We start from the raw sequence: 17,320 nt of genomic DNA, 5'->3' as shown, positions 1-17,320 counted from the left end.
CCTAATAGGACCATCCACAGTGGGGAGAATACCACACTCATATGGAAATAATAATAATAATAATAATAATAATAATAATAATAATAATAATTTATTTCTACCCCATCCATATAAACTTCCCTAAACAGGATTGCCTTCAGATGTCTTCTAAATGTCATATAGTTTTTTATTTCTTTGACATCTGATGGGAGGGCATTCCACAGGGTGGGCACCACTACTGAGAAGGCCCTCTACCTGGTTCCCTGTAAATTCGCTTCTCGCAGTGAGGGAACCGCCAGAAGGCCCTGGCACTGGATGCTATTTGACTTCGCTGCAGGTTCATTCATTCTATCTTATGTGTTATTGCAAGTATTTTTCATCTTGTTGCTTTATTTTCATTTTATTCTGTCTTATATTTATGACTTACTTCGAGACTCCTTTGAGAAGGCCCTCAGCACTGGACCTCAGTGTCTGGGCAGAATGATGGGGGTGGAGACACTCCTTCAGGTATACTTAGGGGCTAACCTCCCAGTCTTAGAAAGTATAAACCTTTTGGCAATAGGCTCACCAAAAAATGCAGAGTTTGAGACGCAATGCTGTCCAAACAAATCAATATCAAGTGCAGAGAATCAGTCCAGCTCAAAATCATTGACATCCAGAGGCAAAATCCAGAAGCACCGGAAGCCAGAGGCCCATTTTGCTTCCAGAAGTGAGAAGGGTCCAGAGGAAGACTTTATTTACTCTGGCCTCTTAGACCATAATACCAGTTGCAAGGAGATTCCTTACTCACGAATCATCTGGCAACTCTGAGTCTGTATATACATGCTATGTTGGCATAAAGGTGCCTGGCTTAAAACTGTCTATCAAAAACTTCACTCTTGTGGCCTATCCCCGCAACACCTACTCACTGTGGGCCCTACTAAAGCAAATAATGGCATCAGAACAACCTGGCCACTATAAGGAAATTCTGCCCTTGGTATGTTCATTTTCCACCTTTCCATTTTGATTCTCTGGCCCCATATTTGCACAAACCTATTATCCCAAAATACAGATGTGCTTTTCCACATGCAAGCCTGGATGTTTTGCCATCTGCAGTACTTGAGGGTCGATTCCAAAAAATCCTGCCTGAGAAACGTCTTTGCCGCTGTGGAGACGGTAGCACCAAAACAGTGGCACATGTCCTCCTGTCTTGCACTCTCTACAAAGACCTGAGGAACGAGATCATCACCCCACTCGTACTAACCATCCCAGGGCGCTCAACCACTGCCACAATGTCCTTTCTTCCATCAGATCAAAGTGAGTGGAAAACAGCAAAGGTTGCTAGGTTCATAGCAGGGGCAATCAGAATAAGGGCCACTAACTGACTGCTGATTCAGGACTTGTGCTCTTATATCAAATTTCCCTTTCTGCGTACACTGTAATGTTTTATTGTTGCTATCGCCATTGGCTAATGTAAATAAAGTTTCAACTATCATGCTATGTTGGCAGTCTTCACTGATAGCTTTATGTACCATGAATTTGCTGGATACTTTTCAATAGTCATCCAAGTTGCATATATGACTCCAGCTGTCCTTCTGATTGTATATATATTCTTTTAACTGGTTCTAATCTTGTGTTTTTTTAAAATCATGGAAATCACCATGGATAGGGTTGCCATATTTCAAGGAGTAAAACTCCTGACACCTACAAAGTTGATGAATGGTTTTTTTAAGGAAACCAGCAAAATTATGGAGCTCTTTTCCCTGCTTTTCCCATTGTGTTGCCATACATCTGGGTATTTCCTGACTTTTTTTTCTGATTTGGCAACATTCTCCCAGATGCCATTTTTACACCTGAAAACCAGGACATGTCAGGAATTTTCCTGGCGTATAGCAAGCCTAACCATGTGTCTTTATGGTGAAGGAGTGGTACGAAATCCAATGGAAGAGGCGGTGGTGAAGTTGGAATAAACATGATAACAAATAGATAAGGCAGCTCCCTGTTCTCAGAAGCTTACACTGCAATTTTAAGTGGTGCAACTGTCCAAGATACGGGAAGTGTTTCTTTTGTGGTTGAGGAAGTAAGTTCTTCCTGATAGTTAAGAATACAGGGAGAAGATGCTTATCTGTAAACAACTGGGGAGTTGTAACTGACTGTTGCTTAGCATTCCAAATGGAGAGCACTCATTATACAATTTGATGTCCACCAATATTTCATAAACACCTGGTCAACGTATGGTTTGAAACCTGATTTATTCACATCTTTACACTTGAGTTAGAATAAAGGGATTGTAGATGTCAGAGGCGCTGGGCCTGTGATGTCACACACAGCACACAGTGTGACATCATACGGTAGGAGGAGGCCCAGTGGGACCCATCAAGGCCTCTAGAAGACCTGATGATACCTGTTGTGGCCTCCAGAAGGCGCAACGGGGCCATGGGAGGACACGACAGGGCCCACCACAGCCTCCGGAAGGCCCAATGAGCCTCATCAGGCTTTACAGAGGCCCCAACAAGCACTGGTGGGCCTTCCAGAGACTGTGGCAGGCTCCCGTTTCACAGTAAAGGCACCCCACAGTGGCAGTGTAGCAGCAGTGTGGGGGTAGTGGCAGCAGTGGTACACAGCCAGGGGTGAAGATATGTGTCCCAGCACCCGGAGCGGTGCGGAAGCCGGGCTAGCTGGCCCATGGGGCAAGGCTAGCCACCCACAGGGCGAGCATCTTTGGCCACCCACCACCCATGTGGTGAGCGTGGGGGGGGCTCTGCTAGTCGCCTGTGCAGGGAGCGTCCCTAACAGCTTGCCACCCATGCGGCAAGCATCTGGGGGTGCTGCCCGCGCGGTGAGAGGGATGGGTGTGGTGCGGTGATGTCACATGCCCTCACGGTTGATACCCAGTGCGCACCGAACCCCGCAAACCCCCCTTCCTCTGCCAGTGTAAACAGCAGCAGCGGTGCACAGCAGATGGTAGCAGAGGCTGTGGGTCTGAGCACCCACAATAAAACGTTGTAGGTGCTAGGATAAGGTTACCAGACGTCCCCGTTTCCCAGGGACAGTCCCCAGATTTACAAATCAGTCCCCATACAAAATTCATTGAAGTTGAAAAGTGTCCCCGGATTCATTGAAAAAAATCTGGTAACCTTATCGCTAGGACTCCTAGGGGCCCCTAGAGTTGGCGCCACTGGCAGATGTTATAGCAGGCATAGGCAAACTCTGGTCCTCCAGATGTTTGGGACTACAATTCCCATCATCCCTGACCACTGGTCCTGTTAGCTAGGGATTATGGGAATTGTAGTCCCTAACATCTGGAGGGCCGGAGTTTGCCTATGCCTGTGTTATAGCATGGTCATCTCAAGAGGGATTGTACCTCACAGCAGTGCAGCTCTGGAGTCTCCACACCTGCCTTCAGCCAACCAACCAAGATCATTCTGTTTTTGTTCTCCTGTCCCGAGCCTTGTGCTAAAAAGGCCACAAACTTTTCATATCACATCATACCCAGTTACTCTAGGAAACTTCCAAATCTCCTTTACCTCTTTACACCCCAGAACGGCAGGGAGGGACAGTTCTCTGGCATTGCCAATGGCTTTCAATGGCCCTTTATTTTTCCTTAATGGTCTTAACTCAGCCAGGTTGTTTTACATAGGCTAGAGGAGGAATTTCTTGGCAGGTTGGATTTTCCCTTCATATCCCAAATAATCAAAATCCAACTAGTATCTGGAATCTATAACACTATAAATATATGTCTAGCCAATTATTTATTTGATCCATTCAATCCATCTGATTTGCATTAACTGCATTACTTGTTAAATACATTAATGAATCAATTAATTTTAACAGATAAAGGCAACAACCGAAGTCCATGATAAAACAAAAGGCTGCCTAAACAAGGCTGCCTTCAGATGTCTTCTAAAAGTCAGACAGTTGTTTATTTCCTTGACATCTGATGGGAGGGCATTCCACAAGATGGGCGCCACTACCGAGAAGGCCCTCTGCCTGCTTCCCTGTAACCTCACTTCTCACAGGGTGAGAACCACCAGAAGGCCCTCAATACTGAACCTCAGGGTCTGGAATGAACGATGAAGGTGGAGACTCTCCTTCAGGTATACTGGGTCTGTAAAATTCACATCTAGTCTTGCCTCTCACCCTGCTCACCATTGGCATGTGGTTCCTGAGAAGTTCTACAAGAGGAAATGTAGCTTTTGGGCTGTATCAAGTGGCATTTAAAAAAGAAAAGAAAAATATATGATGTCATTCAATTTGGGCAGGTAAGGAATCCAATGAGAGATGATGAGGAGGAGGATAAATGTTCTGGAGAATAGTCATCAAAAGACTTTCATATGTGGTGAACTTGTAAAAGGGTAAAAGATTACTGGGAAATGATATATAATGAATTGGAAAAAATGTTTAAAAGTACCTTTCCCAAAAAAACAAAGTCCTTTTTGTTGGGGATAATTCAGAGGGAAATTCCCAGGTGTCAAAAAATACTATTTATGTATGCTACTACTGCGACCCGTGTTTTGTTACCCACAAAATGGAAAACGAGCGAGGTTCCAACCAAAGAAGAATGGCAACTTATACTGATGGAATACACACAAATTGCAGTTTTAACATATAGAATAAGAGAACAAGAATATACATTTAAAGAAGACTGGAAAATGTTTACTGAATATATGAGTGAAAATTGTGTTCATTTGAAAATGCTGGCAGCATTAAGATAAATTCAACAGTATAAATAAGTTTTGATGGATGTAACAATGGTACTGACTGGTTTAGTTCATGTAAAATATGCAGGGATGTTTGGTATGCAAAATGAACCACGGAAATAGAAGAGAAGTCACTGATTTAAGATTGTTTAAATGAATATTTTGCAATGTAGAAAATTTACTTTAAAAATTGTGTGTGTGTGTGTATTTTGATATTCCACATTAATACCATTTTTTTAAGGCCAGAAAGTCAGGGGTGTGTGCATTTTTTGGGGGTGTTTCAATCACCCACACATTTTTTTGTCTTTGTTAAAGTGGTATTGGAGACTCCTGCTCTCAGAATTTTGAAGGAGGGGATATTTTTGTTGTGAGAACTCTCCCAACCCACCAAAGTCTGTTTTCCAGGGGAGACTATACAAATAGACAGAGCTCAAATCTAAACAAATTGAAGGCACTCAAGAGGGTGATCTTTATTTCACTGCTTTAGTAGAATCCCTCACCCACCAGGTAAGGTGAGGGCCATAGATGCCCATGTCATAGTACAAAGGACTCTTTAACATCTTCTCAAACAAAGAACTTTAAGCTAATTGGTTCTATTTTGTCACATCATTGCTTACATTGCTCATGCACACTCATGAAAAGCAACATTTTTGTCTATCAGGTTACCTTTAAAGTAGACTGTTCCATTGCCTCTACAACACCCCATCTCTCTTATCTTCATCCAGCCTTGCCATGTCTCTCAAACCCATCAGGTCACATAAAAAAATGGCATTTCACATGTCCAGTCCATCCTTGGTCATGCTCAAATGCAAGCATTGTTCAAACAGCTACATCATTTTGTTGCAGGAATTTATGTAAAGGTTGGGGGGGGGGGTTGCCACTCCAGCAGATATTGTGCACACACAACCAGACTACCAAGATTGGCGCAATCACTTCTGCAGGTGTCCCCACAGAGCACTTCATCACAGTCTTTCCTACCTATTCAAGGTGCTTTTGTTGCACATTATCACATGTGACAATTCACTGATGGACGTATCTACGTCCTGGCTCACTGGGAAAACTTTTGTTGTTGTTGTTTAGTCATTTAGTCGTGTCTGACTCTTCGTGACCCCATGGACCAGAGCACACCAGGCACTCCTGTCTTCCACTGCCTCCCGTAGTTTGGTCAAACTCATGTTGGTAGCTTGAGAACACTGTCCAACCATCTCGTCCTCTGTCGTCCCCTTCTCCTTGTGCCCTCCATCTTTCCCAACATCAGGCTCTTTTCCAGGGAGTCTTCTCTTCTCATGAGGTGGCCAAAGTATTGGAGCCTCAGCTTCACGATCTGTCCTTCCAATGAACACTCAGGGCTGATTTCCTTCAGAATGGATAGGTTTGATCTTCTTGCAGTCCATGGGACTCTCAAGAGTCTCCTCCAGCACCATAATTCAAAAGCATCAATTCTTCGGCGATCAGCCTTCTTTATGGTCCAGTCTCACTTCCATAAATCACTACTGGGAAAACCATAGCTCTAACTATACAGAAAACTTTGCAAAGTCATATAAAACGATCCAGTATGGATTTGCACCATTCCAACTTTGTTCTGTTCAAGAAAGGAGTAGCTACTAAGGGGAGAGTCTGTGATATGGGCAGCCATAATCCCTGAAACCTGGGATCATGTACACAGCAGCCTCTTGCACAAGAGATAATCACTGGCATCCTGGCATCTGGGTGCCAGACAGGCAGTCATCCCATGGAGAATGGCAAACCATCCAAGAATGGATTAGGTCTTCAGTAAGGACAAAGAGGTGTGATTAACTTGGCCTGGGAAACCAGGAACTTGTAAACTTGGGTGTATGGTGGAGGTCAAGGGAAGGATGGGGGCAAACCTGACATTCATGTTTCTGTCACCAGACCCTCCCAATTTGTGATGTATGCATGAAGTAATTTTAGGGGTGTTGTGGGTATCTTTGTAAAACTGATAAAAGTGGGAGCCATCCTTTGTTCTGGGCTTCCATCTTGCTCCAATGGTCATCAATAGAACAATGAACAGGGTGGTGATGCAATGACTATTGCAATCGACACCATATATTATCTCCAAGACAACTATCTGTAAACAAACAATAAACATCCATAAAAATGGCAAAAGTAGTTTCTTTCCCAAATACAGTGGTACCTCGGGTTAAGAACTCAATTCGTTCCAGAGGTCCTGAAACCTGAACCTGAACCTGAAACTGTTCTTAACCGGAAGCACCACTTTAGCTAATGGGGCCACTGCGCTGCTGGAGCACGATTTCTCATCCTGCTCTCATCCTGAAGCAAAGTTCTTAACCCGAGGTACTATTTCTGGGTTAGCGGAATCTGTAACCTGAAGTGTATGTAACCTGAAGTGTATGTAACCCAAGGTACCACTGTAGTTTTTATCTTAAACAATAGCAAGCGCAGTAATAAAGAGCCCACTTGTGATAATAACATGCTCAGATGTCGTTCCGGTAATCCAACATTTCGTCGCTAAAGAGCTTACTCATCGAGCTTTGTAGTAAATAATATACAAGTGAAGACAGTGTGTAAATGACTTAAAGCAGGGGTATATCTGTCCCCGTCTGCATGTTTCCATTGGGAGGAGCATAGAAAGAGGACGATGTCCTTCAGATTGTTAAGCCTTCTTAGGAAACATGGGAAGGGTTAACTAATTGTGTTTGCAATTGTTCAAGATAAAACTTATTTTGGAAAGAGAAGAAATGAGCACTGATATATTACAAGGGAACTCGTTATTTCATCCTCTTTTGTCCTCAGGGCCACTTGGATGCTTGTAAGAAGGTTTTTGGAACTCTGCTTCAAGCTACTTGAGAGGCAGAATGAAAGTTTGTGGGGTGTGTTGCTTGGACCCAACAGGAAAATTGGGAGAGGTGTTGCACATTTAGCAAGCACATTAGCAAGCTGAAACAGGAGGAAGATGGTGGGGTTCTCTGTGCCCTGTGTTTGATGAGGGTGGAAGGGGGCACATGCCATTCACCCCCACTTGGGGAGGGGAGGGTTGGAAAAGTAGGTAGGGTAGGGTAGGGTGGGTAGGGTAGGGTAGAAGATAGGGAAAGGGGGAGGGTGATGAGTAGAAGGGTAGAAGGGTAGAAAGGAAGGAAGGTGGAGAGGGGAAAGGAGTGGGTAGGGGAAGGAATGGTAGAAGGCTTGGAAGGAGGGAGAGCAGGGTAGAAGGGAAGGGAAGGGAAGGGGAAGGAGGGGAGGAAGGAGGTAGGAGAGGGGGAGTGGTGTGGTGTGGGAGTAGCTGTCTGGAGCAAGAGAAGCTGCGTCTCAAAGCCCAGTGTCCTTATTTTCATCTGAGGGATGTTGGAGGGTATCTAACAAGTGTACACTCCTTCACACCAACTGATGTACAGGTGTATAAAAAGCCTCCACTTCTGCTCAACATCATGTGTGTACACATCTACAAAGAACCCAACGTTAGTCCTATTCAGAGTAGATCCCTTCACAAATCATTTAGGCTGCTGGTTTCCAATAGGTTTACTCCAAGTAGAACTTAGACGAGTGTTTATCAACAAATCCACACATTTAAAAAATAGTAATCCGAATAACATAGAAATGACAGAGAACTGACTTAATTGATTGATATAGTGCATTTATATTCTTCCTTTTTCCCCAGGAACTCAAAGTGGCCTACATGGTTCTCCCCTTCCTCATTTTATCCCTACAACAATCCTGTTAGATAGGTTAGGCTGAACACAAGGTCACACTCAGTGGGCTTCATTGTCAAAAGTGGATTTGAACCCTGGTTTCCCACATCCAGTCCAGCACCCTAAGGACTGTACCACAAGAGTCTCTCAACTTATGGATAAACAAGTGCAGTAGCAATTGGGACAGGATATATTCTGATTTGCTTATCTTTAGCAAAGCCCACCCTTCAATACATCGCCCATCAGGAGCCCCCACAAATATGTGAGGCACCGCTACAAAGCAGCATCACAGGAACTTACTCATTAGGTGGAGCACCTTCATTAAGCTGTTTACGCTCTGTAAAATAACTAGTGATACAAAAGTGAGATATGGATCTCATGATTTGTCTGACATCTTGGGTTTGATGAGGCCAACAGTTAAGGGGAGTTGTAACTGTGCCACTCACCATTCCTGGGGTGCCTCACTTCCCATGGGAGTGGCCAGAAGATGGGTATAAAGAGGAGCTCTGGTCCCCAAGCTCATCATTCGAATCCATTGAGACTTCTCCATCGTTCCAGCACATCTGCTAAACAAGGTAAGCTCAATGCTCAGATCATCCTCCTTCCTTTGAATGGATGGAAACATCTTCAGCTATGCACTGATGCAATGATAATGCTATTTGGGTAGGAGGCTGCAAAGGGTTGATTCGGGTTTTTGATACAGTGTGCAATTCCTTCCAATCATTGGAGGGAGAGGGACTTTTTTCTCGATGCAAATGAGAAGTGGCTTGATTTCCAACAGTTCTCCCTTTGTTCTCTGGGTATTTGCTGCTAAGCTTTGGGGTGAAATATTGGTGCACAGTGTAGCTACTGTATCCACCAACATGCAGAAGCTTGTTGTAATTGGAATTGGGTGACAGTACTTGAGCAGCAGAGGTCACAGCAGATGAATTGGTGTGTCCTGCCCAACAGCAATGCTTGAATGATAACTGCAGCTAAGCCAAAGTTTTCTTCAAGGCATTTTAATCCTTTTAAATTAAAGGATTACTCTGTCAGACAAAAATTCACCCAGGAATTGTTTCCGGCAGAGGCCTTATACATCCATGCACAGTTTGCAGGGCCAGACCTGCTTAACTCGTGTAGAGGAGCAATGTTATCCCATTATCTGACCTCCATATTTACACCAGATAAATGGTTTGGCTTGTTAGCTTGCAGTCATCCAGGAAAGCACTGAGGAAGCAGATTCAAGGAAGATAGTACAGGAAACAGCTGAAGCTAGTGAGTCTGGAGGTGGTCAATCAGTGTCTGAGTTCCATCACCACAAAGTAGGAACAAAATAGAAAAAAGGGGATACAGGACAATACAATCTGACAATACAACACGGCTCGTCAATACAACATGGTTATGTTCTACATGTGGGGAAATCTTTTGCACTGGCTAGATACGTTTACATGACAGCTAGAAACATATCCATCCATCTACCTACCTACCTATAGCTCTCAAAATTTGTATGCTATTCAGTTGTTTGCAAAATAAGGTTGTTGTGTTTTTTAAAAAAAAGAAACAGTAAAACTTTCCTTTTTTTTTAATGAAAACATTGAAAGGATAATTAAAATAACCAATAAGCTAAAAGCCACATTAAACCATCATTGTTTCTCAATAGGCTTGATTAAAGAAAGATATTTTAGCAGGGGCAGAAAATACTACTGCAACCTGATATCAACTGTCAGGAAGTTCCGAAATGTGGGTGGTGCAACACTAAAATATCAGTTTCTTAGAAATGTGCAATGAGTACCATGTGGCATCTGTAAGAGTGCCAGTTTCAGAGATCAAAGTGTTTAAATGAATGGACATTTATGGAGAAAGGAAACTGGTCCTGAACTGTCTCTCCTTCCTGACACACGCACAAACAAACCAACACACAAACACGCGTTCAACCATGTGATCCAACACACTGCCAGTCACCACCTGTACTCCCTGGTGCTGCAGCCTGGACACAAGTTGACCACCATGAGAATGAGGCCCTTTGAGAAATGAGAATTGCAGCCAGCAGTGTGCATTAACTATGCTTTCTCCACTTTCCAGGTCTAACACACCACACAAAAGCCGAAAGATGAGCAAGCAAAGACAAAGCAGGGGTGGCTGTTGCTGCTGCGGCAGTTCAAGGGGCGGCTGCTGCTGCTGCTCTGGAGGTGGAGGATATGGTGGTGGCGGACAGTCCAGCGGAGTCATTGTTATACCAAGCGGAGGTGGATATGGAGGTGGATATGGAGGCGGCCAGCAAAAGATCCCAATGGTTGTTGGCGGAGGATCTGGAGGGGTTTGCTGTGGAGCCAGTAGCGGTGGCGCAGTGTGCTGTGGATCATCCGGCGGCGGTGGCCAGTCTTCTGGGTGTTGCGTTGGAGGTGGAATGGGTGGTGGATATGGAGGTGGATATGGAGGTGGATATGGATATGGCCAGCAAAAGATCCCCATAGTTGTTGGTGGAGGATCTGGAGGGGTTTGCTGTGGAGCTAGCGGCGGCCGTGGTGGTGCAGTATGTTGCAGCTCGTCCGGCTCCGGTGGCGCCGTTTGTTGTAGCTCATCCGGTGGTGGAAGCTCAGGTGGAGTTAAGGTGATTGGAGGAGGATACGGTGGAGGAGGATACAGTGGCGGCAGTGGGAAAACCATTGTCGTGCCTGGTGGAAGCAGTGGTGGCGGCAGTGGCGGAGCTGTGTGCTGCAGCAGCGGCAGTGGCGGAGCTGTCTGTTGCAGCAGCGGTGGATCTGGTGGTGGATACTCACAGACCAAGTGCCCCATTGTCCCACCATGCATTGGGCAAACCAAACAGGTCTGCCCATTGCCAAGCATCAAGTAAAATGCAACATTTGCCAAGCAACCCAAGAAAAGCGAACTTTGCTACCTCGCATCAGCATCCTGACAACGACATGTTAAACCCAGGACACTTCTGCATGTTGCTTTCTTTGCCCTTTCATTCTTCAATGGCATTTTATGCTTGCATGTTCAATGTGTGGCTCATTCTTCATTGTAACTTATGAACGGCTGTGTGTGTTTGCGGTGGATGGGAGTTTCCTCATCCACCTACCCCTGCTGATTTCCTTGCTTCAATTTCCCATAATGCATGGGAGAGAATAAAACTTATTTCAGAATCAACACATCTGCAGTGTCTTCTTCCATCACCCCATTGCCATTGTCATAATTCATCACACCTCCATGGTTCTCCCAAATTTTCAAATGTTGCTGCATATTATAGTTATTCTACACCTTATCTTCAACACAATTTTCTCAGATAAGATCTCCTGCTGTTCTTATTCAAAGCATACTTGTGTTTTAACAAGATCACAGTAGGTTTTTTAAAAAAAGAAACAATCTATGAACATTCCCCACAACTCCTTAAAGTCTGCCTCATCCTTATCTCTAATTCTACTTGTTAAACTTGCCAATTCTGAAAAATTCCATCAATTTCAGCTGCCAATCTTCTAAAAAAAACCCAAAACAAATCTTTACTTGGTACAAAAAGGAAGACAAAGAGCAGCCAGGTTGGAATCTATAGTGAAAGAAATCCATAAATGGGGGACTACCACAGAGAAGATCCAGTTCCTCATACCTGCTTATGGACTTCTCTCGGAAGTGGCAGGAAAAGGAGGACGTCAATTGATGATCTCAGTATCTGGGTAGCTGCACATGGGGAAAGGTGGGGTGTTTTAGGTGGTTCCTAAGCTGTATAAAATTGAAAAGTTTGGAACCAATCCTGATGGATTTGAAGGAACCATTCTTCGACCCAGTTCCAAGCTCAGGAAGTACAGCTAAGGTACACACACAACTCAGGCAGTTTCAATCTATTCCACACAAGAATGTCCATCACTCAATAACACAACATGTGATAAAGGAATACACCTGGATGTTAAAGGTCAGTGGAGCAGCTTTCACTATAGGGAACTCCCATCAAACCTGGACAGCAGTGGTTATTGGTCCCCAATGGGACTGGTAGGGCAGAAGGTTGGGAATCCTCCAGTAGACTGTGTCAGAGTCAGTTAGGAAGAGTCAGTTTGGTCAGTTTGGTTCCCCCCGCGCCTCTCTCTCTCTCTCTCTCTCTCTCTCTCTCTCTCTCTCTATCTCTCTCTCTCATATATAATTTTAAATACTCATTTTTACATCCCTAAAATATCAATGACTTCCCTTCTTCTCTTTCCATGGTTCATTTTACAGGTCATACAACCCTGCATATTTTACAAAAACAATACCATTCAGTATACGCTCATCGCATCCATCAAAACTTATTTACACTGTTGAATTCATCTTAATGCTGCCAACGTTTTCAGCTATACACAATTATTTCCCATATATTTAATAAACGTTTTCCAGTCTCCTCTAAATGTATGTTCTTCTTGTTCTTTTCTTATATATGTTAAGTCTGCAAGCTGCGCATATTCTTTCAACAAGTTGCCATTCTTCTTTGGTTGGGACCTCGCTCGTTTTCCCTTTTGGGGCTAGCAAAACATAGGCCGCAGTAAGGTAAAGGTAAAGGACCCCTGACAGTTAAGTCCAGTTGCGAACGACTGTGGGTTTGCAGCACTCATCTCACTTTACTGGCCGAGGGACCCGGCGTTTGTCTGCAGACAGTTTTTCCGGGTCATGTGGCCATCATGACTAAGCAGCTTCTGGCGAAAACAGAGCAGTGCACAGAAACACCGTTTACCTTCCCGCCGGAGTGGTACCTATTTATCTACTTCCACTTTTTGGCGTGCTTTCAAACTGCTAGGTTGGCAGGAGCTGGGACCGAACAACAGGAGCTCACCCCGTCACGGGGATTCGAACTGCTGACTTTCCTAGTGGCAAGCCCAAGAGGCAAGCCCAAAAATAACCCTTTTTGACACCTGGGAATTTCGGTCTGAATTATTCCCGACAGAAAGGACTCCGGGTTTTAGGGGGAAAGTACTTTTACAGTGGTACCTCTGGATACAAACGGGATCCGTTCTGGAGCCCTGTTTGCATCCTGAAGCGAACACAACCCACGTCTGCACAGGTCACGATTCGCCACTTCCGCGCATGCGCGTGACATCATTTTGACTGTCTGTGCATGCGCGAGCGGCGAAACTGGAAGTAACGTGTTCTGTTACTTCCAGGTTGCCACGGAGCGCAACCCGAAAGCGCTCAACCTGAAGCAACTTCAACCCAAGGTATGACTGTAAACATTTTTTTTTCTTCAATTCATTATGGATCATTTCCAAATACTCTTTTACCCTTTTACAAGTTCACTGCATATAAAAGATCGTGCTAGTTTGGTCCTTATTCTGTTCCTTGTTGTGTCCTACAAAGATGGCACTGATGGCTAAGGATGAGGAAGCTGATAAGCAGGACAACCCCCTGGACTTGTAGGCAGACATGTGGGAGACTACAGAGACTGAGGTTGGTATGGCAGGGTCTCATTCACTCACAGGGTACTTTACAATATAAAAACACACTGTAATAACAAACTAAAACAATAACCCACCAAACACGGTTTGAAAGGCCATAGATCATTTAATTAGCCAAAGGCCTGGGAGAAGAGAAATGTTTTTGCCTAGCATCTAAAGATGTTTAGTGAGGGCACCAGGCAAGCCTCCCTAGGGATAGCACAATCATGATTACCATAATTTAGAGTCTACATAGCTTATATTATTTCACTGCCCCTTTAAAAAAACCTACAACATTCCCTGTGGGGAGAGTCAGATCCTGCTTGCAGATTTTCTAGGGAATCTGATGGGCCACTGTGAGGTTAGATCTTTAGGATCCTGGACTAGATGGGCCACTGGCCTGATGCATCTGCAGGGCTATTCTTCTGTCCTCATCCTCTTTCTTCCAGCTGTGAAAGGCTATTAGCCACGTTAGTTAAATAGGTTCAGATAAGCATAGGAACAGAGGAAACTGCCTTACACAGAGTCAGGCCATTGGTCCATCTAGTTCAGATTTCTCTACAGTGGTACCTCGGTTTAAGAACAGTCCGGTTTAAGAACAATTTGGTTTACAAACTCCACAAAACTGGAAGTTGTGTCTTGGTTTGGGAATTTTACCTTGGTCTAACTACAAAATCCGAATGGTGGAAGGGCACCGGCGGTGGGAGGCCTCATTAGGGAAAGCGCGCCTTGGTTTAAGAATGGTTTCAGTTTAAGAACGGTCTTCCGGAACGGATTAAGTTCGTGAACCGAGGTACCACTGTATATTCATTTTCTGTCTGTCTGTCTCCATGGTTTCAGGCAAGCAAAATTCCCAGTCCTACCTGGTGATTCTAGGGATTGAACTATGGACCTTCTGCATGAAAAATGCATGCGCACCAGCTAAGCTATATTCCTTCCTTATTAACTTCTCATGAAGGAGAAGACAATCAGTGGCTACTGGTCACAAGGACTATGTTCTGCCTCCACTGTATGCCTCTGAATCCTAGTTTCTAGGAATCACAGGTGGGAAGAATCATAAAATAGAATTGTAGAATTGGAAGGGACCCTGAGGGTTATCTAGTCAAACACTCTGCTATTTATTTATTTACTTACCTACCTACCTACCTACCTACCTACCTACCTACCACTCTAAACCCAAAGGTCTCAGGGCAGTTCACAGAATAAAATCAAAATATAAAATCACAAAATACATAATCAAAATAAAAACATCAACCCAATAACCCCGCTGGCAACCCCCCCCCCCAAGCATTTTAAAAGGGCATAGGATGTAAATCAGATCAACCGAAGGCCTGGTTAAAAAGGAACGTTTTTGCCTGGCGCCTAAAGGTGTGTAATGAAGGGGCCAGGCAAACTTCTCTGCAGAGAGCAATTCACAGACGGGGAGCCACTGCCGAGAAGGCCCCGTTCTTGATCTGCCACCCTCCGGACCTCTGAAGGAGGAGGCACACGAAAAAGGCCTCAGAAGATGATCTCAGGGTCCAGGTACGTTCATATGGAAAGAGGCGGTCCTTGAGGTATTGCAGTCCTGAGCTATTTAAGGCTTTATAGATCAAAACCAGCACTTTGAATTGGGTCTGGAAACTAAGTGGTAGCCAGTGCAGTCGGGATCGGTGCAATAGGTTCAAACCATCTTGCTCCAGTGAGCAACCTGGCCACTGAATTCTGCACCAGCTGAAGTTTCTGAACCATCTTCAGAGGTAGCCCTACATATAACACATTGCAGTAATCTAACCTTGATGTTACCAGAGCATAGGCAACAGTAGTTAGGCTGTCCCTGTCACCAGAGCAAGACGGAACCATTAATGAGCACTCTTTTTGGAGGGGGGTTTAAAAATTATTACTTTTTTACATTTTTTTTTTTTTTTTACATTTGAACTTTAACAATTTCAAACATTAAAATAAAAGGTTCTTTTGTACCTTCAGACCTCCTTCCCTCCCTCCATGGGCTCCATATTTAAGATTAAATTTGCTGCATCTTTTACCATTGTCCATCTGTTCTATTTCCATAGTTAAAGGTAAAGGTACCCCTGACCTTTAGGTATAAATGATGATGATGATGATGATGATGATCATTATCATATCCAGCAGAGCTCTTCTTGTGCCATTTTACATTGTGAACTGTCCTGTGATCCAGTTACAGATAGGTAGCCGTGTTGGTCTGCCATAGTCAAAACAAAAAAATTCCTTCCAGTAGCACCTTAAAGACCAACTAAGTTAGTTCTTGGTATGAGCTTTCGTGTGCAAGCACACTTCTTCAGATACACTGAAACAGAAGTTGCCAGATCCTTCTATATAGTGAGAAGGTGGGGAGGGGTATTACTCAGAAGGATGGTGGGAATGGGTGATTGGCAGATAGCTGAGATGAGCCTGTTGACGACTCTTAACGACTGCAATAGGTCTTACAGGAAAAAGCAAGGGGTGAGAAGGTGAGAAATGGCTTTGTCATGTATAATGAGATAAGAATCCAATGTCTTTGTTCAGGCCAGGTCTCTCCATGGTTTTAAGTTTGGTAATGAGTTGTAATTCAGCAGCTTCTCTTTCCAGTCTATTTCTGAAATTCCTTTGTAGTAAAACAGCTACTTTGAGATCTTGTATAAAATGTCCTGGGAGATTGAAGTGTTCTCCTACTGGTTTCTCTGTCTTGTGATTCTTGATGTCAGATTTGTGTCCGTTTATTCTTTGGCGTAAGGTTTGGCCTGTTTGTCCAATATAGAGAGCTGAAGGACACTGTTGGCATTTGATGGCATACACATCTGCCAATCACCCATTCCCACCACCCTTCTGAGTAATACCCCTCCCCACCTTCTCACTATATAGAAGGATCTGGCAACTTCTGTTTCAGTGTATCTGAAGAAGTGTGCTTGCACACGAAAGCTCATACCAAGAACTAACTTAGTTGGTCTTTAAGGTGCTACTGGAAGGAATTTTTTTGTTTTGTCCTGTGATCTTCTACTATCCAATTCAATACAAATTGAATAAATGACCCATGGGGTCCCTTCCAATTCTACAATTCTATGATTCTTTGGGACGTGGGTGGCACTGTGGGTTAAACCACAGAGCCTAGGACTTGCCGATCAGAAGGTCGGTGGTTCGAATCCCCACGACGGCGTGAGCTCCCTTTGCTCGGCCCCTGCTCCTGCCAACCTAGCAGTTTGAAAGCACACAGTGCAAGTAGATAAATAGGTACCGCTCCAGCGGGAAGGTGAACTACTTCTCCGTGTGCTGCTCTGGTTTGCCAGAAGCGGCTTACTCCTGCTGGCCACATGACCCGGAAGCTGTACGCCAGCTCCCTTGGCCAATAAAGCGAGATGAGCGCCTCAACTCCAGAGTCGTCTGCGACTGGACCTAATAGTCAGGGGTCCCTTTACCTTTTTATGATTCTTTACTTCATTGTCTCCTTTTCTCTCTAGTGGCCAAAAGGAGGAACAACCTCTACCAACCAAGCGGTGGATGAAAAACGTACCGTACATCATTTGGCAGCTAGAGGCTTGTCAGGAGTGGGAATGGAATGTCCCAGCAACCAGACAATGGTGCTGGCTTCTCATGTTTGGAATGCATGACTCATCCAGCTTCAGGC

General features: G+C 44.4%; 1 protein-coding gene and 1 long non-coding RNA gene across 3 annotated transcripts in view; one reads left to right on the top strand and one right to left on the bottom strand.

Moving 5' to 3' along the window:
* The window catches only part of LOC308465207, a 35,765-nt gene extending 23,110 nt beyond the window's left edge, over window positions 1-12,655 (bottom strand). The window contains exon 1 of one of the 2 annotated variants that reach the window (XR_013980351.1): window positions 11,913-12,655. This is a non-coding gene — a long non-coding RNA (uncharacterized lncRNA). Of the gene's footprint in view, window positions 1-8,772; window positions 8,872-11,912 lie in introns of those variants that run through there. The other variant, XR_013980352.1, reaches the window with a different exon arrangement.
* On the top strand, window positions 8,744-11,458 carry LOC308465049 (uncharacterized protein). Its single transcript, XM_080984862.1, has 2 exons — window positions 8,744-8,901; window positions 10,391-11,458. Exon 2 carries the CDS (start codon window positions 10,419-10,421, stop codon window positions 11,160-11,162), a length of 744 nt encoding a protein of 247 aa, XP_080840988.1. The 5' UTR covers window positions 8,744-8,901; window positions 10,391-10,418; the 3' UTR covers window positions 11,163-11,458.
* Window positions 12,656-17,320: the final 4,665 nt, after the last annotated feature.

Source organism: Podarcis pityusensis (genome assembly GCF_964106645.2).
Source record: "Podarcis pityusensis genome assembly, chromosome: 16".
In the NCBI taxonomy this organism is placed as follows: domain Eukaryota; kingdom Metazoa; phylum Chordata; class Lepidosauria; order Squamata; family Lacertidae; genus Podarcis; species Podarcis pityusensis.
This window is presented reverse-complemented; position numbering and strand designations above follow the sequence as displayed.